General features: G+C 40.4%; 1 protein-coding gene across 2 annotated transcripts; it reads right to left on the minus strand.

The window, feature by feature from the left end:
* Positions 1-597: 597 nt before the first annotated feature.
* On the minus strand, positions 598-23,598 carry serbp1a (SERPINE1 mRNA binding protein 1a). 2 transcript variants are annotated; one of them, XM_060920023.1, is made up of 8 exons: positions 23,230-23,598; positions 20,335-20,524; positions 18,714-18,854; positions 18,535-18,606; positions 18,105-18,179; positions 12,279-12,450; positions 11,826-12,011; positions 598-1,608 (listed from the first exon to the last, which is right to left on the minus strand). In XM_060920023.1, the coding sequence occupies exons 1-8, from the start codon at positions 23,483-23,485 to the stop codon at positions 1,549-1,551; spliced, it is 1,152 nt and encodes a 383-aa protein (XP_060776006.1). In that variant the 5' UTR covers positions 23,486-23,598; the 3' UTR covers positions 598-1,548. The 2 variants fall into 2 exon arrangements, with proteins under 2 accessions (XP_060776006.1, XP_060776007.1); XM_060920024.1 differs by having other exon boundaries at positions 18,535-18,603; positions 23,230-23,597.
* Positions 23,599-25,535: the final 1,937 nt, after the last annotated feature.

A 25,535-nucleotide genomic window follows, 5' to 3' on the forward strand; every position in this document is an offset into this window, starting at 1 on the left:
GCTGAACCAACCAAGGACAAAATATAAACTCTACTTGAAAACAAAACCCCAAAAAATAAAAAAGGGCAACAAAATTATGGAAAAAGTATTTCATGGTAAGAACATCTTTTGCTTTTCAAGAATCATTATCTCATTTTTCAGAAATTGCTACTGTCATTTTGCCAGTTTGTTCATTCATCTTTCAGCATTAAAACTTGAATATTTTTAAACTGGCTCAAAAATTACAGAACTGAAACGTCCAAGGAAGAATTCAACATCTAAAGCTGTTCTATACCTCAGCATGACAAGACAACAGTGCTTTCTACAAAAAAAAAAAAAACACTTAAGTCAATTCATGAAGCCATTCATTAGGTTAAGAAGTCTGCCTAAGTGGAAATGATTGTCAGACTTTCTGTAAAGAAAGTTATTTATCGAACCTGCAAAAAAAAAGTGAATATGGATATAATAAAACACCTATTCCACCCAATCTCACCGTACATGGCTTATTGCCGACTCAGTGCTATGCGTCTCGTCAGCCATCAGCTCATATACGACTATTTCATGGAATAACAAATATAACTGCAGCCGATTTACGTTAGAAGCACACACAACCCAATATGAATAGACCACCTTTTAATTATGGACAGAGGTCTGAATAATAGCAGGGTTAGAATTCACACAGTTGGATAGCACTCTGTCGTTACACGCTGAACAGCTGGTGTTTCTTTCAGAACAAATATGCAGTAGTGATGTAAAAAGCAATGGGGCAAGAAGGAAAAACTAAAAATGGATTCAAAAGTGAACCGCTTTCTTTGAATAATTAGAACCGAACTCATACGGGTTCACGTAAACAGGAATGCACAATATACACTCAACTTTATATTAAAAAAAAAACCCTATGAAAGGCTGGGATGAGTGAAGGCATCATCCTCTGAGCAACCAAATTCATTCAAATACAACATACTGAATCTCACCAAGTGTAAAAGAAAAAAAAAATTAAAAACAAATTTAAGCACTTCAGATTATCATTAGCGATGAAGGTAGACAAATCAAAGATTTTGGCCTTCAGCTACAAATCAAATGTGACTTCACTGAGTGTTTCAGAGAGGAAGCTGCTGAAGATCAAGTCTTTAACCATAACAGTTAAGTGATTCCTTGCAGTGCATCTAAGGCTCAAGTAGAAAGCAAGCCAAAAGGGCACCACAATCTAACACACGTCTGGAAATGCAGCAGTACAAAAGGCATTCATGGAGAACAATGTCTGAAGAAAGAGAAAAAAAAAAAAAAAAACTGTATGAAACCATCCCTGCTACTTTATTTCTGAATACAAAACCTCTACCAATAATTTGCTTCCAAGTAGCAAGAAGTCCTTTCAAAATTTTTTTTGTGTAAGATTTTCTCCTTTTTTCTAAAACAAGTAAAATTCAGTCCACAAGAGGTGAGTGGGATGGATGACAGTCTTCCATCATATCATCTGCTGAAGGATCCATTAGCATGCAAGCCTCGTAGCGAAGGGCCCGGAGAAGCAGGGCTCGGTGGCAGACTGGTCAGAGCTACCAATCGGGGAGCTTAAGCCAGAGCTGGAAAAGCCTCCGGGTCGTCCACGTTGGGGGCGGATCCACCGCTCGACTAAAGAGGGAAGAGATGAAGACATTTACAACGAATCGCTGAAAATACAGAGACAGGATGCTAACTAAGAAAAGTAACAGTTAAAGGAACACTAGTAATAGGGCTGTGCGATGTCCCCTTAATTGGCATCGACGATGTTTATAATAAATAAATAAATAAATTTTATTTATAATGCACTTTCTATTGTTAAAATCTCAAAGTGCTACAAAAAATAGATAAAAAGGGAAGTTAAAAAAAGAGTTGCAATAAAAAAGTGTTGCACTAAAAAAAAGCAGAGGCAATAAAATAAAAATGAAAAGAAGCAGAGGCAATAAAATAAAAATGAAAAGAAGGAACAAGATTAACAGTAGGCCAATTTAAAAAGATGTGTTTTTAAGTGTCTTTTAAAAGTTTCTGTAGGCTGTGGGGCCCTCAGATGGTCAGTGAGGGCGTTCCACAGCCTTGGAGCAGCACAGGAAAAGGCCCTGTCACCCATGCTGTGTAGTTTGGTTCTGGGTACGTGGAGGGTATTTGTGTTTGTGGACCGGAGGGAGCGTGTGTTGACCTGGGGGGTGAGGAGTTCTTGTAGGTAGTGGGGGGCATTTCCATTTATGCACTGGTGGGTGAGAAGTGAGACCTTGTACTGGATTCTGAAATGGACCGGGAGCCAGTGAAGGTTTTTTAGAATGGGGGTAATGTGTTCATGTTTGCGCACCCTCATCAGGATCCTGGCAGCAGAGTTCTGGATGTATTGAAGCCTCTGGATGTTCTTGCCAGGTATCCCGATGAGGAGTGCATTACAGTAGTCTAGTCTGGAGGAGACAAAGGCGTGGACGAGCTTCTCTGCATCTCCCAACAGATGTTTACAGTGCAAACATCGTGATGGACGATCATATCGTGGGCGGGGCGGGGGATTTTAATACCACATTATTAAATATATTATTATTATTAAAAGTATTAGATACTCATCCGAGGCTTTGGCACGTAAAGAAAAAAAAAAAAGCGCTAGGTGATGTGGAATATTTGGCCTTGATAACGGATATGTGGTCCAGCTGCAACATGATGCCCTACATGTCAGCTACCGTACATTATGTGGACCGAGAGTGGGCAATGCAGTCCAATTGCCTGCAGACGAGTTTCATGCCAGAGACACATTCAGCGGACAATTTAGAAGACGCATTGCGCGAGACACTTGCCGAATGGAAAATAGAGGAGAAAAAGATCGCCTGTATAACAACGGGGCGAATAATGTCACAGCCATCAGGCAATTGAAATGGCCGTGGTTAAGTTGTTTTGGGCACAATTTGAACCTGGCCATAACCAACTCGCTTGCGCAACAGAGGGCCAGTACAGACCGAGCGTTTGGAGTTTGCCGAGCAGTCAACACTGCGTTTGCGCACAGCTGGCTTCGGAGAAATGAGCTGTGCAAAGCGCAGGTGGAAATGAACCTCCCCGAGCACTCACTGATCACGGCAAGATATTAATCTGCTCTAACAATGAAAGACTAGTATTCAAACTATGAGAAGAAACTACACTTAAGCTATCACTCATTGTTTATTTACACCATATCAATTGAAGATGCATTTCGGCCTTTAGTGCGCACCTGAACGCGCTAATTTTTCCAATTTATTAGTGTTTGAATTATTGCACCAGCTTTTAAAATCATGATTTAATTTTTTTTTTTTTACTGTCTTTACATTTGTCAGAATCACCTTCATTCTTCCATTTGGTTTGACATTATGGCTTAGAGTGGACCATTTTGTGTCTGAAAGTAGGCCTATTTACCAGATTAAAGTTATTTGACTTCTGTCGAAGTCTGCGCTTCACTGCCGTTTGGGGTGCAATATTTCCCGACGAAAGTCGTTAGTGACTATTTGTTTGAACAACATGACAAATTTTACATTAAAAGTATAGTGTAGGCTAAAAAATGAAGTCAAAATTTATTATTAGTAGCATACTGTATTTGTGTAACCACGTTATGTTCACTAGCACGTCCCTGCACCATAGCCTACGTGAACAAGCGGTAATAGGATATTACTTTATAATGATTTATATAATTATGTATTTATAATTATATATATGTTATATAATATATTTATATATTAAACAAAACTAACTAACTAAACTAACTTTTTAGGTTAAATAGGCCCAGATGATACCATATATGCATGATTATGACAGGAGGGGGCGTGGTATCACGATGGTGGCTCTCCATCGTGATGGATGACCACCATCGTCGATGGACGATGGCATCGTCTATCGGCACAGCCCTAACTAGTAATGGTGCATAATTGGATTTGGAGTACAGTCAGTACAGGACACACCCAGTGTGAATTCTGGGTAAATTATCAAATGTATATTTTTTACTATATTGCTCAATTGTTGCATAAAGCACCAACCAGAGCTGTGTGTGTGGTTAAGATATCCGTTTTAATGCACAGTCCTTTGTTAACCAGCCCAAATGTAACCCTCCAAACCAGTTTTATGAAACTATGCACTGTAATTCTGTTGAAATTCATCAACTGACTAACCCAGCAAGTTCCTTTAGGCTGAGATGAAAGTGGAGCAAAGAAAAAAAATCCTGAACTTTTGAAAGTCAAACTAAGATGGGGGGCAACGTCCCCCGAAAAAATTTTAATAACACGCAAAACCCTGCATTTTAGTACTTATTTTCACTTAAACAAGTTATAACTTTTAAGCCTTTTTCCTTCATGTACATTAATGATTAACATGTCAAAAATATCAAATTTAATTCCCCTAGTTAATGAGTAATTTTCAGGAGTGCATTTAGAAAACACGGTGATTTTCCTGCTACACAGTTCATTACTTTGGGAAAAAAAAAAAAAAAACAGTTGAAGGTAAACTCAGCAAAATCTGAAAACAGTCTTGTTAAAAAGTAAAAGGTCTGTTAGTTTCTAAAGCTTTCAGGTTTCAATGTTGGGGACATTGAGCCTCGTTTATCAATCTTTTAGTAGAGTTGTGTGTTTGCAGAAGATAAAGTGAACTAAACATTTCCAATTCAGATTTATGCGAGTTGAAGCCAATTGTTTACATTAGTTCGTATTGTCTGTAAATTTAAACACGCCAATGAATACCAAATTTCTCATGTAAATCAGGGGCGTAGCTAGGATTTTTCAGGGGTGTGTGTGTCACACACTGACTGGCAGCCCGAGTGCATTATGTAACAAAAAATAATTACCATTGCTAGTTTTAGGCACCTTAGAAACCGGCTCTTCCACTATTGCTGTTTCTTCCACGTTTTCTTGATCCTGTGTTCTAGAAACGGCACTAAAACTTAGCTTTGAAGCCACTGTTTTGACATGGCGAATTAACAACACGAGGAAATACTTGTAATTCGCAACTAAAAAGACTGCAGCTACACTGTCGGCTTTTCCACCAAATCAGTTCCAGGGCTGGTTCGGAGCCAGTGCTGGTTCACAACTCGTTCAACTTGCGAGCCAGCTGAGAACCAGTTTGCTTTTCCATAGCTCGCGGTGCTAAGGGAAGCCACGTCATTACATCGCTGTATACGTCAGTTACGTCACTGCGTTTGCATAAACCTTGGCGTGAATATCAAAGCAAAAACACCATGGAGAAGAAGCAGCAGCAACAATAATAATAAATGACTTCGCGTTTGTACAGCTGCTGCTTCTCGTCGCTTAAAAATGGCGATCTTTCACGGTCTTATTGTTGCTGGTCTTAACAACTCCGCCCCCCGCTGACGTAAGCGGTTCTTTCCTCTGGCCCAGCAGAGAGTTGGTGCTAGCCTGGAACCGGTTTTTCTGGCCCCAGAGCCAGTTCTTTGTCAGTGGAAACAGAAAACCCGGTTCCAAACTAAGCACTGGCCCCGAACCAGCCCTGGAACTGCTTTGGTGGAAAAGGGGCAACTGGCAGCTTGAACATGCTTTCTAGTGTGATTGTGTTGCGCTTGCGCAGAATGGTGTCAGTCCTGCGTGCCTTAGCTCGTGCACCTGAAGGCGCGCCTTGGGCGCGCACGCCTAACGAGCTCCGGCGCACGTGCTGTCAAAGAACACCTGTCTTTAAATCAATGAACTATGTTTGGGCAATTTAAGGACTGCGCCCAGGCAAGGACGATGCAAAGTATTACGCCGCGTCTAGGAACGCGAAAAATAAATGTCCATTCGGAAAACTGGAGATTTTCAAGAGTTTTGTCAAATATCCGGATAAATCCGGAAGACTTTCATCTATATTTAAGGCCCGGTCCCACTGGCCGATGGACACAAAACGTATGCAAAAAGGACACAGCGGACGAGCAAAATTTCGGGGGTGGCTCTATCAGTTTTCATCCGCTCCAGAAATGGACAAAATTTGCGAAAACAGAACGGAAAAGAACGGACATGGGTAGTATATAGCGGGGATGTTAAACGCATGTTCATAGGAAGCCTAGCGGATGAAAGCGGATGGAAGTGGATGACAGCTCCGAAGGGGTTACCGGTGATAACTGAGAAGCGGACGCATAGCAGAAAGAGCAGATGCATAGCAGACGAAGGGGATGCATCACGTACGCCTAACGGAAACAAAGGGCATGTTGCGCGGATGTATATCAGATGCAGACCGTTCACTGCGCATGCGGGGGGTATGAATTGCGTCTGCTCCGCGGATATAAAGGGATGCAGCACGCACGCCGTCAGCATAAAGCGGAAAGACGTGCTGGCGGCTACATCGATACATCTCTACTACTAGATGATTTTCTCCCCCTTTTTATACAAAATATCGATTGTCCGCTAGGTGTCCTTCTACATACTCTAGACATACTCCAGACATCCTAAATATACGAGATACATCCCAGATATAAACGCTTTGTCCGTTTTGAATACTTTATATACGAGATGCATACGCTTACATCCTTTCTATTTCCGTGCTACTAACGATGAATAGACGTTTCATGTACCTTATCTTTACTCCCTCTTTCCGTTTTCAGCTGCAGCGGATGTGAGTTGCGAGGATGCCCAGAGGATGCAGAGAGGATACAGCAGACGTTTAACGGATGATAACGGACATAGAACGTTTGTTGCTCGTATATGTTGCGGATTTACATCGTACACGGCGGAAAGTTCATCCGTTCTAAAAGTTTTGTGCAGCTCAAAACTTTTTGCGCGGATGAAATCACAGTGGACGGATGCTCGATGGATAGAGCGTATGAAGCACGTATGCAATGAGTACACAACGGATGCATAGCGTTTTCCAACGGATGGCAAAGATTTTTTTACGTTTTACATCCTCTTTGCATCCGTAAGTGCAGTGGGACCGGGCCTTTAGGAGAGATTTGAGTAAAGCAGTTCTTTGCTCAAGACATAATCATCATAATAAAGGATTATGGTTGAAATAAATGTAAATTTATTTCTGAATCCAAATATATTTAAAGTAGCTTCAACTTTCAGAACGAGTTCTTATATAAAATGAAATTATTTCAACAAACAAGCAGCACAAATCCTGGTGGAGTCAAAAGCCTGGCCTATCTGGGAGCTTTGACTTGTATAAAAAATTTTTTTTTTAAAGTCTGATGCTCCATCATGAATAGAATAGAAAGCCTTTAGTGTCATTATACAAGTACAATGAGATTTAAAGCTTCACCAAAAAGTGCACACATAAATACTAAAACATAGGAAAATATGTACAATAAAACTAATATAAAACTACTACTAAAAAACTACTGACAACTATACATAAACTTGTGCAAGTCCCTGAAGGAACACAGGTGCAGAGCAGTAACAGGGTTGAGAATAAAGTGACTAGCTGCGTCAAGTGATAGAGGTAGCATTGGCATGTACAGACGCCTATTTTCAGTATGTAGGCAACTAAAAAACAGATGATCTGACTTGGTATGATAGTGCAATAAAGACAGTTTACAGCTAGCTATGATATTAACAGTGCAAATATGACAGTTTACAGTACTTAAAATGACAAAGGAAGAGGATGTCTAAGAACAGATGAACTGACTTGATACGATAGTGCAATATGACAGTCTTGTGACATTTACAGTGCAAATATGACAATTTACAGTCTGACCAGGAGAGACTAGGTTTGAGATCAACAGTAGTGACCAGCGTCTAGAACGTGGGTTTGATGCCTGGTTGCGAATGGCAGTCAGGGCACGGAGCCAAACCCTTTTTCACTTCTGGGTTGAATACCAGGATAGGCTAAACCTATATATTCCTATTTTCTATAGTTAGTACACATTTTCAGGGGGAATAGGAGATATTTAGGTGCGGAAAGCTGGTTGAGATGATGCCAAGAGTGTGGAGCTTCATCGTTTGCAATTTAAATCGGCTTGACAGTACGCCGCTGCATTGATGAACCTCACGTATGTTTGTCTGGGAGAACAGCGTGTTTTCATTTGGCCTTTAAAGACGTTTAAAAGTGTTACATCTACAGGGCTTTAACCAAAGTGCAGATACATGGCGTTCCGCCGCACTGTGCGACATCAGCGTCACACTGTCATTTGCACACCTAAAAAAAAAAAAAATCTATACCATAAATTGAACAATGCAGGGTACTTTCCGCACCTAAACATCTATCCCCCCCCCCCCCCCCCCCCCGAAAATGTGTAATAACTAGGGCTGTAACAATATGCGTATCGAAATCGCGATACGCAGAGCCACGATCCGTATCGCGATACAAGAAGGCAGAATCGCGGTACACCCTTTCAAACTTCTCCTCAGCCCAAAAACAGAGGCGCTTCCAAACTTCAATTTATGAATACTTTACTTTTTATTTAAATTACATTTTAAACTTACTTAAATTACTTTTATTTTTTAGATCTATTAGTAAGTCGTTTTTTCGCCGACCTGCGACAATCTTCCACGAGTCACGCAACGTCCACACTCGCCACTAGCAGAGCATTCATTTCTTTTAAGCGGTCGCCATTCTGGTTGCAACGCGGGGAGCGAATCTGTAAACAAGCAGCTCATTGGCTGGCTAGGTGTGCCACAAGCCAATCACAATCACTTGACCGGAAAGGCATGCAGTGTTGCCAGATTGGGCGGGTTTAGGTGCTTTTTGGCTGGTTTTGAACATATTTTGGGGTGGAAAACGTTAGCAATATCTGGCAACACTGAAGGCATGTCTGCTTGGGCGGAAGCCTTCTGCGGCAGTTACATTTTGACACGCGAGCAACGTTTCACTATAAAAATTCCGTAATTTCCATCTGTTTTCCGCGATCACAGAAAATCATTGGCCCTATGAGAGTGAGACAGTGAGAGAGCCACCCCCCCCAAAAAAAATCTTAACGGATTTACACGATTTGGAAAAATGACTTTTTCAGAACCGAAAAAAACAGAGCTTCCGGCTCAACAGTATTATTTTGAGAAATAAAACAGTCTTTGGATATACATTTGTTCATTTTTGCATACATATTAATCATTCTCTGCAGTGGTCTGAATTATTTGTTATTAAATAATGTAAGTAAGCAAATGTTAATAAGTCAAATTTACTACCTTAAAAACATTTTTTTAAAAAATTGTGAGTGTATCGAATCGTGGGTCAAAAATCGCGATACGAATCGAATCGTGAGTTGGGTGTATCGTTACAGCCCTAGTAATAACTATAGAAAATAGGAATATATAGGTCTAGCCTATCCTGGTATTCAACCCAGAAGTGAAAAAGGGTTTGGCTCCGTGCCCTGACTGCCATTCGCAACCAGGCATCAAACCCACGTTCTAGACGCTGGTCACTAGATGGAGCTGTTGCATGGTTTGCCCTCAATCCCCTATATTGTTCAATGTTACACACTTATTGTGCAATAAAATGTAATATTTCGCCAAATTGACTATTTTCATTTAAAATCTAATATTTTGCCCCCTGCAGACTCGACAGGGTAAAAAAAAAAAAGCAAATTTAATAATGCTGAATTGTGCAAATAAATATATTTTTTTTAAAAATCAGCCCGAGATGCCACCAGAATGCATCATTTGAAGTCTCCAATTTCAAAATTTTCCAGGGGCACACGTCCCCAGACCCCCCCCCCAGTAGTGGGCCCTCCAGGCCAGGGCTCCACATCAGTAGCACTGCTCTGATATTTTTCCCCCACCTGGGGAAAACCCTGATCTACACAAAACGAGTGTCGAGTCAAGAATAAATTACACTTACAGAATATATTGTTAATTTGTACGGTGTTGTGCTGGGTTTTTACTTTCAGCATTTTTTTTCCCCTTTTAAACGTCATGTGACGCAATGGAGCACTTGCATGTGACGTCACAGCCGATCCAGATTGTGACAGACGCCATCTTGTCGGTCAAACGCCATATTTCCGCCTTCTACTTCTGGTTCTACTTCTGCTTTTACTTCTACCTTTTCTTCTGGAAAACCCTACTATACACAATTCTACTACAACGGCTGCGGCTACAAGCTCTCCCTACCTGTGCACGTTTTTTGTGTGTATTTTTGCGTGTTGTTCGTCTGTACCGGACTTCAATATCCACTACAACCGTATGGACTTACTGGACATTGGTTTCCAGCAGAAAATGACGGTTTGTAGCGATTTCCATCGCATGCACAACATTCCGGACGAGATAGCGAGACCAGCGGGGTCTCCGTGGATTGTTATCGGGTCTGGCAGGCGAAGGAGGCAGCGTCGGGAGGGGAAGCAAAAGCGAGGCTGCAGGCAGAGCCGGCCTGTTGACTAAGCTCAGAAAACAGTCACTCAAACCTCCACTGCCAAGCCTCTACCTCTCCAACGCCAGATCCATGGTAAACAAGACGGACGATTTGGAATTACAGCTGGAATTACCTTATTCTATTCTATAATCGGCTGGTCAGTGCTATACTCAATACTTAAGTGACTTACCCGTCCAATGAGGATTGTTATTTTCTTGTTTACAAGATGCCACATCTGAGTCACTGACAAATCCTGAATTTCTGTAAAGATAACTGTCCAGAGATTTATAAGCACGCAGTGCTTCACCACTGAACAGCGAGGGAAAGTTAATGAGGTAATTATACACATCTGGGTATTCCACCTCTGGCAGTTCAATATCCACTGACACGCTCGTGAAAACTCTGTCCGGGAAGCCATAAGGGTCACTAATCTATAGATCGTTTATTTTAGACATATATCTAGTTATCTGTTCATTAGAAAAATGAGCCGTGTAGTCCGTTGGTTGAAATTGATCCATTCTGTACATGAGTGCAGCAATATTCAGCGGTGTTTTTGACTGACAAGATGGCGGTTGTGTACTTTCCGGTCACATGACTGCAAGATCTCTATACATCACACCAAACTCACATGTGCTGCCATCTCGGGTTTTTTAATGATCTTCATCACCGGTCTGTGTGTTTTGTTGTTACTTCCAGCTTACTGACTGTTGGTTCAAATCAGCCTGAAACTCATGATTCCCACCGAGTGGTCAAATCTCATGCTGACTTGGTTTTTCCCAATAAAACTGGCTTCACACTTTGCCGTCTCGCGCCTGCGAAAGATCGGCTCACTGAGGAAAATTTTGTATCCTTCCTAAAAATCAATGACTTTCCTAATTTTTTTTTTCATGGAGAAAAAATGAGGTGTATAAATATCAGTGACACTGCTCTGAAGAGAATTAAAAGTCTGACCCTCTGATACACAGCGTATTCGAGCACCGCCGTCGTTACACATGCTCAATGTCCACAATTTAAAGTCAACATACCTGCTAAAGTCTGGTTTTTAATGTTTAAAACACAAAGGATGGACCAATTTCATTGATGTATTACTTTTAAGCCTTCTCGGTGCATAACTGAAAGCAGCTTTATCTGTAATTCTTACCCTGATACTCAAAATTATCAAATCAATTTCTTTATTTTATTTTTGGCCTATTAATTTCTGATTAATAACCCCCACCAGGAATGGAAAATGATTGCTGGTTTGTCACTGGGCAGAAATGGAAATTTTATAAAAAAAACCACTAAATTTTCAAATGTTCATAACTTAAAAAAAAAAACACAAGTCTTTACAAAATTAAACAAGTTTTCAATTCAGATCTTCACGCTCTAATTTGATACATTACACAACTACTTAAAAAAAGTCCCGTCATTGCTAATTTAAAGCGTAATAGTTTTTACTTGTCCGCTTCAGTGTGTGGTCCTAACGATGGTCATCATTATGCAGCAGAAAATAGTAAAAATTAAGACTGGCGTGCAGAGATGTGTCACATTGACTACCAATGTGGTAAATTATTCTGTGCTTTAGTGTACCACATAACTGATATATGCAGTGTAACTCCCCATCAGATGACGACTCCACCCACCTTATCAGTCCTGCGCTCACGAGGCGGTCTGCCAGGTCCGCCCCCACGGGCTCCTCTTCCTCCACGAGGTCCTCCGCGGCCACGTCCAGGGCGGCCCAGGTCTCCGAAGTTGATCTCCAGCTGGGACGTGATGTCATTGGCGGGCTTGCGGAAGTGGTGATCGCTAGCGGAGTCATCTAATGGAGTCTGACCAACGAGAAGAGCAGCAGTTTTAATTTCATCTCATCTTTAAAGCAAATTTTTAGTGGTCTGAGATTTTGACCCGCTACAGATTACCGGGCTTTAAAATGTTCTATCGACTGGACAATTCTCATTTCGAAGCAACACGCACAAAAATCAAGCTCTAGCCTCTTTTTGCAAATGCCATTAGAAAAAAAGTATTTGTAATTACAAACGATATTAATAAAGAAAAGACGACGCGTCGGAGAGGGGATATTCAGCCACAGCGCTTACATCCTTGGTCTTGGACTTGTGCAGCAGGTATCCTTTCTTCCAGTCAGATCCATCATTGGCCTTGCGAAGGTTGAACTCGACCTTAGTTCTCTCTTTGTCCTGCTGGGCTTTCCATTCGTCTAGGGTCATCTCTTTAGCCCCTTCCTCCTTCACCTCCTCAACCTCGTTCTCCCTGAGACAAAACCACATCGAGACGTCAGCGTGCCTCCGGCGAGTTTATTATTAACAGAGGAACGGATCACTATCCTGATCCAGGTCTTACACGATTATAAATTACAATCAATTCACATGATTAAAGTACTGGAGCGTCTTCACGAACTACACATGGCTGTCAAACTAAATGTTCAGGGATTAAAGCAAAAAAAAAAATCCTGAGCCTGAACTTTTTAGACTCATGCAAGCGACTCTATTCACCATATGGCCAGTTGGTTGGAAGAGTTGGCACACAATATAGGCATACATGTTTTTTGTGGTTGCAGGGGTCGTAATATGCGACAAACACATTCACAGGGTCAAAAAGATTGCATGAATGATTGCAGACTAAGTTTGACTTTTGAAAATGCAATACCAAAAACGGCCAGTAGATGGCAAAAGTGCACCTCACCAAAATATGCTACATGTAGCATTTAGGATTTCTTTTGATATCAAGTTTTGCTGCTAAGCTTTGTCCTTAACAGGTTACAAATTGACCTACAATCACAAGGTGAACTGTTACAAGGGTATGTGAAATTCAGTCTAGCATTGGAAAAATAAAATCTTTGTAACCATTTAATTTAGGGTACATTAAAAGGATAGTGGTTTACTTTTTAAACAGTTTTAATAATTCAAATAATTCAACAATTTCAACATTTCAATAACTTAACTTTGTTCATCAGAAATAATGGCAAATTAAATAGATATTAATAGAAAATAGAAAGTCAAGTGTATAAATTATTTATACGCTATTTTTTTTTGACACAGATCGACCAGGGGTTGCGCGAGCGTAAAGGAGAGGTCGTGTTCTGCGAGAAATGCGCACACCCGTATTTTCAAGTCACATACACGGTCAGTTATGGATGCCAGTACATCAGATGTTGTTGCTCCTGGTAAGCGCATCGTGTGTGGGACAGCGCGAACAGCTGCTCTGTGAGCAGGGTCTGACTCGTGTCTAGGAAGAACCTTTTTGCCGCTGGATGCATATATGAGCTTCTTGGAGCACAGCGTGCAGAAGCAAGCGCCTGGCTCCCTCAACTTCCTACACCAACTGCTAAATGGCTTGCCATCTCGTCCAATCTCCTCCAGCCATGCCCAGCGCCATTTATTCTTCAGACCTTTATCTATGGCGAGGGTACTTTCCCCTGGCTTCATATACTGCATCGTCCCCACTCCATGAAATGCCGCTCTCTCTACTCCGAAGTTGCTCGAGGCACGTTGTGTTAAGACCCGCCCCGTTTTACTTCTGATTGGCTAATACTGTTAGTTTCAGAACCAGAGAGTTGCGCTTCTTTTCTATCATTGGCAGAGAATGAACACACTCGAAAGCCATGGGGTTACCGCCCGTTTTTTTCCTCCTAATAATATATTTTTTATATATACAGGGATGTGATTTGGGGCTGGTGAAATTATCTGAAAATTTTAGGCGGGGGTCTGGGGGCCGCAGGCCCCCAGCTGGTCCAGGGCAGCGCCCTGGTGGGGGGACAAGGGGGGAAGCCCCCCGAAGCTCCTGGGTTTTGGGGTTTTCTGACTTAAAAATTGTACTAAAATGGCAAGCAAACACACAAGAAAAAACTTGTCATGATTAACAAATTCAAGCCAATTTAATGGTCAACATGCAACTCTGACACACTCACGTGTGCACTCTCACTCGCGCTCTCTCTCACTCGCGCGCACACTCTCGCGCGCGCTCTCTCTCTCACACGTGCGCACTTTACGCTCGATCACGGAGGCTGCCATCTTAAAACTCTGTTTGAAGCGAGCTTACGTACAGCTATCTAACAAGCGCGTTCATTGGTTGTTACAGAGCGATGGGCCAATCACGTACCTCGTTTCATCTCAATGACGTAATTGCGTAAATGACGTAATTACGTCAATGAGATGAAACGAGGTACGTGATTGGCCCATCGATCTGTAACAAACAATGAATGCGCTCGCTTCAAACAAAGAGTTGAAAGATGGCAGCCTCCGTGATCGAGGTGTAAAGATGCAAATCCGAGGCTGCCATCTTTCAAACAAAGTCGGAACGAATAGGATACTAATGTAGATTTGAGGGAAAAATCGGAAACTTTTTTTTTCAAGTTTTGAGGTGAAAAAAGCGGAATTCCGCGAATTCGCGGAAAAATCACATCCCTGTATATATGAGTGATTCCATGCTTATGGGTACTGAAATGGGGACATGAACTTATTTTTAAAAATTCACCTAAATCCATTTCTTTTTTTACTATCAGGTCACAAAACATGTAATCTTTAATGAATGATATGTTAAAAGATAACTTTAATTTTCTGAGATGTAATAAAAACATATTTATATGCCAAAGTCAGAACGTAACAGAAGTGTTGTGGACATATAGATTCTCAATTTTAACAATGTAGAATTACTTTTTGAAACATAGGAAGGTAATGTTTTAGCAAATATAATTAATAAACATGTGTAGTAGAATAAACATACACATTCTTTCAATAAGATTAACATGGTATATAGCTAGATTGTAATTAATTTGTAACAGACGCGAGATGGACAATCGTAACAGAAGTAATGTAACAGACATCATTTTGGAATTCATAGGCTTGACTTTGGCATATAAATGTTTTTATTACATCTCAGAAAATTAAAGTTATCTTTTAACATATCATTCATTAAAGATTACATGTTTTGTGACCTGATGGTAAAAAAAGAAATGGTTTTAGGTGAATAAGTTCATGTCCCCATTTCAGTAAGTACCCATAAGCGTGGAATCACTCATTATATTATTATTATAATATATATATATATAAAAAATATATATATATAGCCCGCAGTCAAGCGCTGCACGCCGGAAATCCGGCAGGGGGCCGGAATACTTTAATTCCTGAATGTTCCATCTATACTACACACCTTCTGTTAAGCCAAACTGCCTTTTCACTTTTATTATAAGTGCCTGTTCTAATATGTGCAGCTGCACAAGCTGATCACAAACCCACCTAAACATCGTACTTAAATACCTTCCATATTTTATTGCTCTCCGTTTTAAACACAGCCGATATCTGGTTTCAGTGGAAACTCAAAATAGAGAGGATATTACAGCGCAGCATGAAGATATGAAGCTTATCTTCAACACGAGAAAAACGAAAAACTTCATATCTTCACGCTACTGTGTACTGTTCTTTATATTATATGGACACGCCCCAAAAAAGTAAGGAGATGAATTAATGCCATTTTGACAGAGGGAGTGACATCGTCAGAGTGAAATATCAGGAATTATTACACACACACACACACTTTCCATGGAATTAAAAAAAAAAGGGGGGGGGGGGGGGGGGTGTATTCCATCCCCTTCTGGCGGTTTTCATTCATTTGGTTTGATAGCATGCAGTATTGTTAGCATATCACTTATCCTACGTATATTACATCACACTACTCAATGGAAAAGGAGCAGTGAATATGGCTTACGATACTGCATGGTTGCCAAGACAACATGACATCACACGTTGGAGACCTAAAACTTCCGTGCTAGCGAATGACTGACAATTTGTAAACAAAACACGGCCGCCACGTTTGTGTCGTTAAACACGCAAAATTGAGAGAATTTTGAAAGGAAGACGTGCTGAACACCTGAAAGGAACGTGTATTATAAAATTGGCTGGCTTTTTTTTTTATGGTATATCAGATATATTCCATTCAGCTACACATCTTCGATTCATTCAATATCATACTCTCTAAATAAGTCACTCAGATCCGCAATGCATTTCGTATGAAAAATACAAGAGAAGATAAATGTTATATCTTCAAGCCAACGTGTGATTTTCTTTATTATATCGACACAATGAAACAAAAAACATACTCAAATTTATCAAAACTTCATAATATTGCATGGATGTCAAGACAACATGACATTACCCGTCGGAGACATAAAACGTCCGCACTAGCGGGTGACCAAATTTGTAAACCAACATGGCCGCCAGGTTTGCTTCGTTAAACACAGGAGATTGAGAGAATTTTGAAAGAGAAAGACACATTAAACACCCGAAAGGAATGTGTATGTATAATATTGGCTGGCTTTTTTTTTTTAAATGGCACATCAGATATATTCCATACAGCTACTCGTCTTCGACTCGTTCAGTATCATGCTAGCTGAATGGACTATACCCGATATACCACTCAACACCAGCCAATATTATTTAAATATGTCACTCAGATCCACGATGTATTTCGTATGAAAAACGTGAATTTTTCAGCACGAGAAAAACTTCATATCTTCAAGACAACGTGTGATTTTCTTTATTATATCAACACATTCACAAACAAAACAGCCAAATTTATCAAAACTATTCATCGATTTCCTCACGAGTGACACATTATTTACCAGCTGGGAGGTCTGTATTGTGAAATACCGTGACCGAGGTCTTGAAAGTACTGACCGAGGTCACGGTATTTCACCATACGGACTGACCTTAAGCTGGTAAATAATATTTTTTCTTCTTTAAAAAATTGTAACAGAAAACGAGAGCGCCCGAAAGGGAAAACCGAGCCGAGCCGCCATTTTGAACCCTCATTCATGGCTGTAATGCAAATGGCTTCCTCCTCGGTATACAAGTACACTTCCATGGCAGGAAATAAAATACATTTTGCTGCCTATGTAGTCCCCGATTTATACAAAATTGAGTCATTCAGCCATGTTTTTGCTCGGCGTTAACAAGTTAGAGGTTTTTAGCTTTCTCCTGAAATGTTTTCTTTTATTTCTTCTTCCTCAGGGTAGTAAAACTCGCTTTCGCTGTGAACACTTTCATTATTGCTATCCATGCTGTAAAATTAATGCTATTCTCCTGAGAAATGCTGGCAAAGATTTATAATATTTGACAATCTTATATTAAAATAAATAAATGTTGACCAAAAAAAAAAAAAAAGTCTACTACGTTTGTTGTGAACGAGCAAGTCACCAGAGGTCCGTAACCGGGGTCCGTATCGTAGGATACAGACCCGCCTGCCAGCCAATCAGAGCGCAGGATTTGCTGGAAACCACACAGCGAAAAAATAGAGATTTGTGTCTTGGATGGACCTCGTATGAAAAATGAGAGTGGTGCATCTCGCAGTAAAACACTCCTATCCATATCATATACCTAATTACATTATCTCACCTCAGGCTAATGACAATACTTTCACTGTCCTTTGAATTTTAATATCTTGATAGCTTTTATTTAAGTTTATTCTATTTCTAAACCCAAACTTAGTTTATTCTATTTATTTAACTATTTTACTTTAGTTAATTTAGTTATTTATTCACGCTGCACACACCGAGACCTGGGTAACTGCGTCTCGTTCTTATGTCACATGGTTGAATGACAATAAATCGGAGTCTGAATACACTCAAATCTTTTCACTTCAGACACAAGGGGCTACCTGATTTCTAGTCTATTACTGTTTTACTTTATTCAAAAGATCCTTTACTTTTCTCATACATACATACAGTGAAGGTCAGTATTCGAGTATTCAGGATAGCTAGTAGAACATTTAAAAACCAAGATATTTAATAGATTCGGTCCTTGTGCCAAGACACCCAAAGAAACACTAATTTGAGTCCTAACAAAACAAATTTGGGTGGAGGGGGAGAAAAAAAGAAGAGAAAAAAAAAATAAAGCCTGACATATACACACTTGTTCTCAGAGTCAGCAGGCGGGTGCTCTTCTCCCTCAGGGGTCTCCTCTGTGACATTTGACTGGTCAAGCTCACTGTAAAACAGAGAAAAGGTTTAACCAACCAACACTGCGTAACGCACAGCACACATTAATGCTTTTAGATAGGAAGTTCAGTTAATGTGTGTAGTTTGTGAAGTGACACGACTTGCACTGGAGCGTTTCGTTTAAACGTACACAGCAAGCATGATTTTTTTTTTTTTTGCTGCAAATCAAATCAACAGCAAATTTTTTTCCAATCATCAGTGGACCAATCTACCTCCATGGTGCAACTACAAATCATCCTGATACCTCTCTCGCCCTCTCACACACACAGAGTGTCTACTCGTCGCAGATTAATAACATTTAGACCCTGAGTCCAGGTGTACGGCTCTCCTGCTGTTACACTGACCTCAGTTCGTCCTTGACGGTGCCCCAGTTATGAGATCCTCCACCTCCTCGCTTTTCTTCTGGTTTGAGGCTGCTGAAACAAACACTCAGATTTAACTTTGAGATGAAGAAGCCATTCATTTATCAACTTCAGAAGCAAGAAAGATTTAAAGCAGTTTTAAAGGCACTGGAATCACTTACGACCGGTCGCTGCCGCTGTGCCTGTCGAATTCACGTTTTCCGCGCGAGTCGAATCCGTCGCTGCGGCCCATGCCTCTGCCTCGACCTCCACGGGCTCCTCTTCCTCCGCCACGGCCTCGGAACGGCCGCTCGCTAACAGACCTGAAAAGAAGAAATATGTTATAATCCACGGCTCATCCTAACAAACAATTGAACTTGGAAACTTAACCTGAGTGTTCATTTGGATCAACAGCCTTTTTTTTTTTTTAAATATGCATTAAAATCAGGCTTTATTCTCATCACTTGTACTGTAAAACGTTTTGCATGATTTGTAGCAATCCTCAGATATACAGTCAATTAAAGGGTGACCCTGAAGGGATAATTAACAGTTATTCCACGAAATCGAGTCATACTTGAGCTGACGAGGCGCGTAGCACTGCGCTATCTATAAGCAATGTACGACGAGATTGAGTAGAACAACTTTTCTTCTATCCACATTCACTGGATTTTGAGAAATGGTATTTAATCAAATTTGCAAAAAAAACTTGACAGCAATGACAACAACAATCTGTGAAAAATGCTATTATAATAATTCTTGAAAAATAAAAATACATGTTCTTACAATCAAATACTTTTATTCCATATTTTGTTGCCTTTTTTTTTTTTTAGTAGTTTTTTATTTCATCTTCAGTTGGTTCAGCAATACACTCCGCCATTTTTGTTTATCTCTACTCACGGTATATGAGCTGATATCCGAGTAACAGAGTAGCCAATCAGAGCACACGATTGCTCATATCCAGTGAATGTGGATAGAATAATTATTATTATAATAAATCTGTGCCAGTTCCTGACCATACAAAGTTTAATCAATCAAAACGCTGAATGCAACAGCACGAACAACCCAAACACTTTAAGGGACTAAACACTTATTTCTGAAAATTAGTTTGTAATTTTCAGATTTATAATTTGTCATGATTTAGTATGCTCATTTTATAACTGTTTGCTACAATTGTTCCTGAACTTTTTAGTACAAGTATTTTTGTCATGCATTTTGCTATATTAGAACTTTTGAACTTTTAACTTGCACTTAGCATTTTGCAATGCATGTATATCTGTATGTTTCTTAACTGTTGAAATGATGTGATGTGTTTTTAATTGGGGACCCCAGGAAGACTAGCGAACTGCTATGGCACAAGCTAATGGGGATCCTTTAATAAAATAAAATAATAGTCGTACTGCTTTAAAAGAGTTCTGTCTGTTTCAATCTGCTATTTACATTTTTCTGGGCCGGAAATTAGCTCCTCCCCAAGCCAGCACACAGTTGCTCATCTCTGACATTTCCATAAATGGCAAACCAAATCATAGTACAGCAAAGGGGGTGGAGTCAGAGGGAAAGGGACATCGATTAAAATTGGTACTATGTTATAAGACGCTATTTTCCATCTCACCAAAGCAGAGTGCATGACATGACACCCCCCACACACAGAGCATGGCTCATTTATTAGGCTCAGCACTGCATACACAGAGTTCACCATGTTGTAAAATTCATCCAAGTCTATATGAATTCTCAGGCATGCTTGTGCAATCCATTAGGTGTAGACCTGATTTCCTGATAAATAAATTGAAAAGAAGCAAGTCTCACTTTTCCACGGAGAAATCTCCACCCTCAGTTGGCTTGTCCTCAGCGGGTTTATCTGGTCGGCGCTCGCGTGGAGGCCTTCTCTCGGTGCGTCGTTCTGGCTGGGGACGACCCTCGCCCTGACCCCCCTGCTGATGCTGCTGAGATCCCTGCTGAGCCTGCTGCTCCGGCCGCCGGCCCATCCTCCTCATGCCTGAGAAACACACACAATGGACAGTTAAACCAAATGCATTTTCTTTTAAAAAACCCAGGTCAACTACGAATCCCAAAAGCAACTACTTTTGAATAGAGTTTGAGCATGCTTCAGTTTCATTATCTAATTAACGGTGATGCAACAGTGCAGCACCAGGTCACAGGAAGAGAGCTTGGTCTCCAGTCTACACACCAAAATAGCTTCCATGGCCAACACAGCTGTCCGTCTCTGCACCTGTCCGGCACTGACTAAATCTGACCCACTCACAGATCCTGATCTGCACCGGCATGGAAATAATTCACTTTGGGTCAGTGGATCAAATTGAACACACTGTATGCTCATTTTCTTCAAGTGTGTGTATACACACACACACAGGCCAAGCACATGTTCGAGCCTTTGGGTGTGTCTGTTACAAGAGCTGCCTGACACATGAAAATGGTCACACCCAAAAAAACTTGGACGAGAACATAACAGCACGCATGGCTGTGCACTAAAACAGTATTCATACTGTAATCAACTGCATCACGTGCACTTGCACTTTTGGGATCTTTAGTGATGGTGTTAAATCACAATGACAAGAAGCTGGACTTTTGTACATACAAATTAATTCTTTTTTTTTTTTATTCCTCGTGTGCTGTTTGCAGTAAACAGATGTTGACAGATAAATGCACAGATGCTTTGGAGGTCATCCAGACTGCATTATAAAGACTAATATTGCATCAATTAAACCATTTCCAAGCAGAATTAAAAAGCTAAAAAGCCTAACAAAGCTTTGAGGATATAAAAGTGAACTGTTTGTTGCCTTAAATGTAAAATATAGACAGACTCAAAATCGAGGTGGCTCTTGAACGCCTCCCTCCAACTACTGTTATTCCTATTAAAAATGGATTTTTTTTCCCCTTGAAGTTTGCATCAATTAAGGGTTGTTTTACAATCAGGGTAACGCAAGCTAAAAATCACATTTAACACTTATCTTCAATATCAAAAGGCTTGACTAAATAAACTTGGTTGTTTATTGTAGCCCTGTGATCGCTCTATTTACCATGCAAAAAACAAATTTGGTGATAACGTTATTTTTGGTGAATGTATGGCAATGTGTCATATTTAGCAAAATTACTCGTGTCATTTAGAAAAAGTGCTTGTTTGACCACAGGTAGCTCCAAAAGGGATGCACTTAAATCATTCTTTATACCATAAAACACATATTTGGTTCCATATCATTGGAAACATAGTTAAGTTGTAATGTTGAATGCCAGTAAGTTTTCAGACTATTTTGATCAAATTAGTATGTAATCATGTCAAAAAAATGTCCTCTCCGAGATGGCTAATTTTTCAATATAAAATAACATATCTAAAATGATTATTTTCATCCTAAAATGTGGTCAAGATATCGGGACGTAAATATTAGAGACAACTAACACAAAGCTTACAGCCTTAGATTTAAAAGCACTATGGAAGTAGTGGATTCTGAATTGTCAAAAAAAAAAAAAAAATGTCCTGTCTGAGAATCACTTCATTTGTTTCTCCCATCTTACAGCAGATTATACAAAACTACCATACAGACATGTCAAAAAATTACCTGAAATCTGTTCTTTAACTTGTCCTTCACTTAAAAACTGGTACAAGAACCAGTTTGAATCAATGTGAATTTTGGACCCCTGTGACACAAACTTTGTACCCTGATTGTAAAACAACCCTTAAACCATTTCCAAGCAGAATTAAAAAGCCTAAAAGCTTTGAGGATATAAAAGTGAACTGTTTGTTGCCTTAAATGCAAAATAGAATTAAACAGACAGACTCAAAATCAAGGTGGCTCTTGAACGCTTCCTTCCAATTAATATTGTTATTCCTATTTAAAAAAAAATGTCCCCCCTCCCCCAGAGTTTGCACCAATTAAACCATTTCCAATCAGAATTAAAAAGCCTAACAAAGCTTTGAAGATATAAAAGTGAACTGTTTGTCGCCTTAAATAAAAAATATAGACAGAGACTCAAAATCGAGGTGGCTCTTGAACACTTCCCTCCAACCACGAGGTCCCAAGAGTGTCTAGTTATTGCTAGCCTGAACGTTTTTTCTTCCAAAAAAAAAAAAAAGTAAAGTTTTTGGGACAAAAAAATAAGACGTTCTACCGTCCAACAGTCCTCATTGTACGTTTTCGGCGTCGACAGAAAAAAAATGGACGTCAAACTCCAAGTATTTTTTTGTTATCATGCTAGCTTAGCGTTTATGAAAAAGGAGGTCGCTTCCTAAATGGCGCGCGACCCCTTCCACACAAGCGCACTACACATGGAACTAGGATTCGACTGTGGAAATAGTGCACTCCGCGGACCAACACGGATCCGTTTAGGATTCGGCCCAGGTTGAAAAGTAGCTCAGCAGGCTAACGGCTAACGTGACAACATAAAAAAAAGAGGAGAGGCCCAGGTTCATTAGCAACAGGTTCGCTTAAAAAAACCCACACACACGGAAAAACAATGAACAATTTAAAAAGGCGTTAAGATGATGATAATAATGCAGCGAGGAGTTTGAATGTGGAAGAGCAGCCTGTTCGTCCTGGGGTGTGTTTATTTATGAGCAGTAAGCACAACCTCATGGCGTGTTTGGAGCGCGCGCGTGCAGCCATGAGGACCGAGTGCAGGAAGAGTAAATAATAAACAGTAAGAGCAGCAATAAACACAGCGCTCCTGCTGAGGAACCGCGCTCACCCTCCTTCTTCAGAGGCACAGGCGCCGTGGTCTCCTCCTTCTTATCGGGGAGAGGAGCTTTCCTGTCCTTCTGCGACTCTTTCCGGGGCTGCTTGGCAGCCTGAGCCGCGGTCTTGGCGGCCCCCGGAGCGGCCGCGTCCTTCTTCCTGCTCTCGGCCTGCTTTAACACCTCGAACGGATCCTCTTCATCATCAAATAACTGGTCGAACCGATTGGTCACGACGCAGCCGAAGCCTTCTTGCAGATGCCCGGGCATGATGGCGCCCCTTCAGCAGGATTCTCCTCCGATTCTACGAGGCTTGGTGCGAACTTCTCGCTGCTAGATGCCACAAGATGGCTGGAAAGGACCTTCACTTCTCTTCCGGCGCGATAGACATCCGGGGCCTGGAGCGCGGAGGATTCTGGGATGTGTAGTCACAACCAGGCGGAAAAGAGATGTTCTTTCTTTCTTTCTTTCTTTCTTTCTTTCTTTCCTTTTCTCTTTCTCTTTTTCTTTCTCTCTTTCTCTTTCTCTCGCTATCTTTTTCTTTCTTTCTCTCTCTTTCTTTCTCCTCTTTTTTTCTTTCTCTCTCTCTTTTTCTTTCTCTCCTCTTTCTCTCTCTCTTTTTCTTTCTCTCTTTTTCTTTCTCTTTCTTCTCTCTCTTCTCTTCTCTTTCTTTCTTTCTTTCTTTCTTTTTCTTTCTCTTTCTTTCTCTCTTGCTTTCTTTTTCTTTCTCTCTCTCTCTCTCGCTTTCTTTTTCTTTCTCTCTCGCTTTCTTTTTCTTTCTCTCTCTCTTTTTCTTTCTCTCTCTCTTTTTCTTTCTCTCTCTTTTTCTTTCTCTTTCTTCTCTCTCTTCTCTTTCTTTCTTTTTCTTTCTCTCTTGCTTTCTTTTTCTTTCTCTTTTTCTTTCTCTTTCTCTCTCCTCTTTCTTTTTTCTCTCTCTCTTCTTTCTTTTTCTTTCTTTCTCTTTCTTTCTCTCTTTTTCTTTCTCTCCTTCTCTTTCACTCTCTTTTTCTTTCTCTTTCTTCTCTCTCTTCTCTTTCTCTCTCGCTTTCTTTTTCTTTCTCTTTCTCTCTTCTCTTTCTTTTTTTTCTCTTTCTCTCTTCTTTCTTTCTCTCTCTTTCTTTCTTTCAGAATTCACACTAAAGTCAAATCAAGTGGTTTCCTTTACCATTCCTCTGTAGAGCTGCTTCTAAACCATACACTGGAACAAAATGTTGTTTCTCCAAAACCTAACAGTTCAGTGACACCAGATATTCTGTCACACATTCTACACTGCATTCCATACACAGCATTCTACGCTATGTTTGAGAACACTCTTTATAATATATTCCATACGCATTCTAGACTACATTCTGTAACACACACTCGGATTTTTTCCACAACACATTTTTTTTCCCCCGTGTCCGCGTGGGTTTCCTCTGGGTGCTCCGGTTTCCCCCACAGTCCAAAGACATGCAGGTTAGGTTAACTGGTGACTCTAAATTGACCGTAGGTGTGAATGTGAGTGTGAATGGTTGTCTGTGTCTATGTGTCAGCCCTGTGATGACCTGGCGACTTGTCCAGGGTGTACCCCGCCTTTCGCCCGTAGTCAGCTGGGATAGGCTCCAGCTTGCCTGCGACCCTGTAGAAGGATAAAGTGGCTAGAGATAATGAGATGAGATGAGATGAGATTTTTTTTTTCCCATGGTTTATTTTGATTTTTACAGTTACAACATCCATGCAAGAAATGAATCTGTAATTATAATATGCATGTATTGATATATGCTATTTCGATTGACAATACAGTCTTATACAAAAATAAAACAAAAACATCAATAAAGACAGACAATTATAAACTACACCCACACCTGAGCTTAGGCTGTGCTAATCAACTAATCAATAAAGTTAAGCTAAACCAAAACTATATGGGGGACAAAAAAAAAGAACAAACAAAGCAAATCCAAACAATACAGTAAGACAACAAAACAAAACCAAGCCCAAATAAACACAAACAAACAAAAACAAAAAAAGGGGGGGTTATGGTCTTAGGTCAAAAACAAATGTGTAAGGGATAAGGTCAAGGGTCAACTTTACCAGGTTATAGGCTTCTTCATGGCAATTGCTGAATTATGAAGCCTCTGGAGGCTGCAGGTCCAGGGAATCAAAAGGCTGCCAGACTTTCTCAAATTTTGACACAGCACCTCTCTTCAAGTGTCTAATCTTTTCAAGCTTTGAAAACAATAGCACATCTCTTATCCATAAGGAGTGTGAGGGAGGACGTTTAGCTTTCCAGTGAATCAAAATTAACCTCCTAGCTATGAGAAAAAGAAATGCAACAAAGTCT

This window comes from Neoarius graeffei, chromosome 4, assembly GCF_027579695.1.
Source record: "Neoarius graeffei isolate fNeoGra1 chromosome 4, fNeoGra1.pri, whole genome shotgun sequence".
Classification (NCBI taxonomy): Eukaryota; Metazoa; Chordata; class Actinopteri; order Siluriformes; family Ariidae; genus Neoarius; species Neoarius graeffei.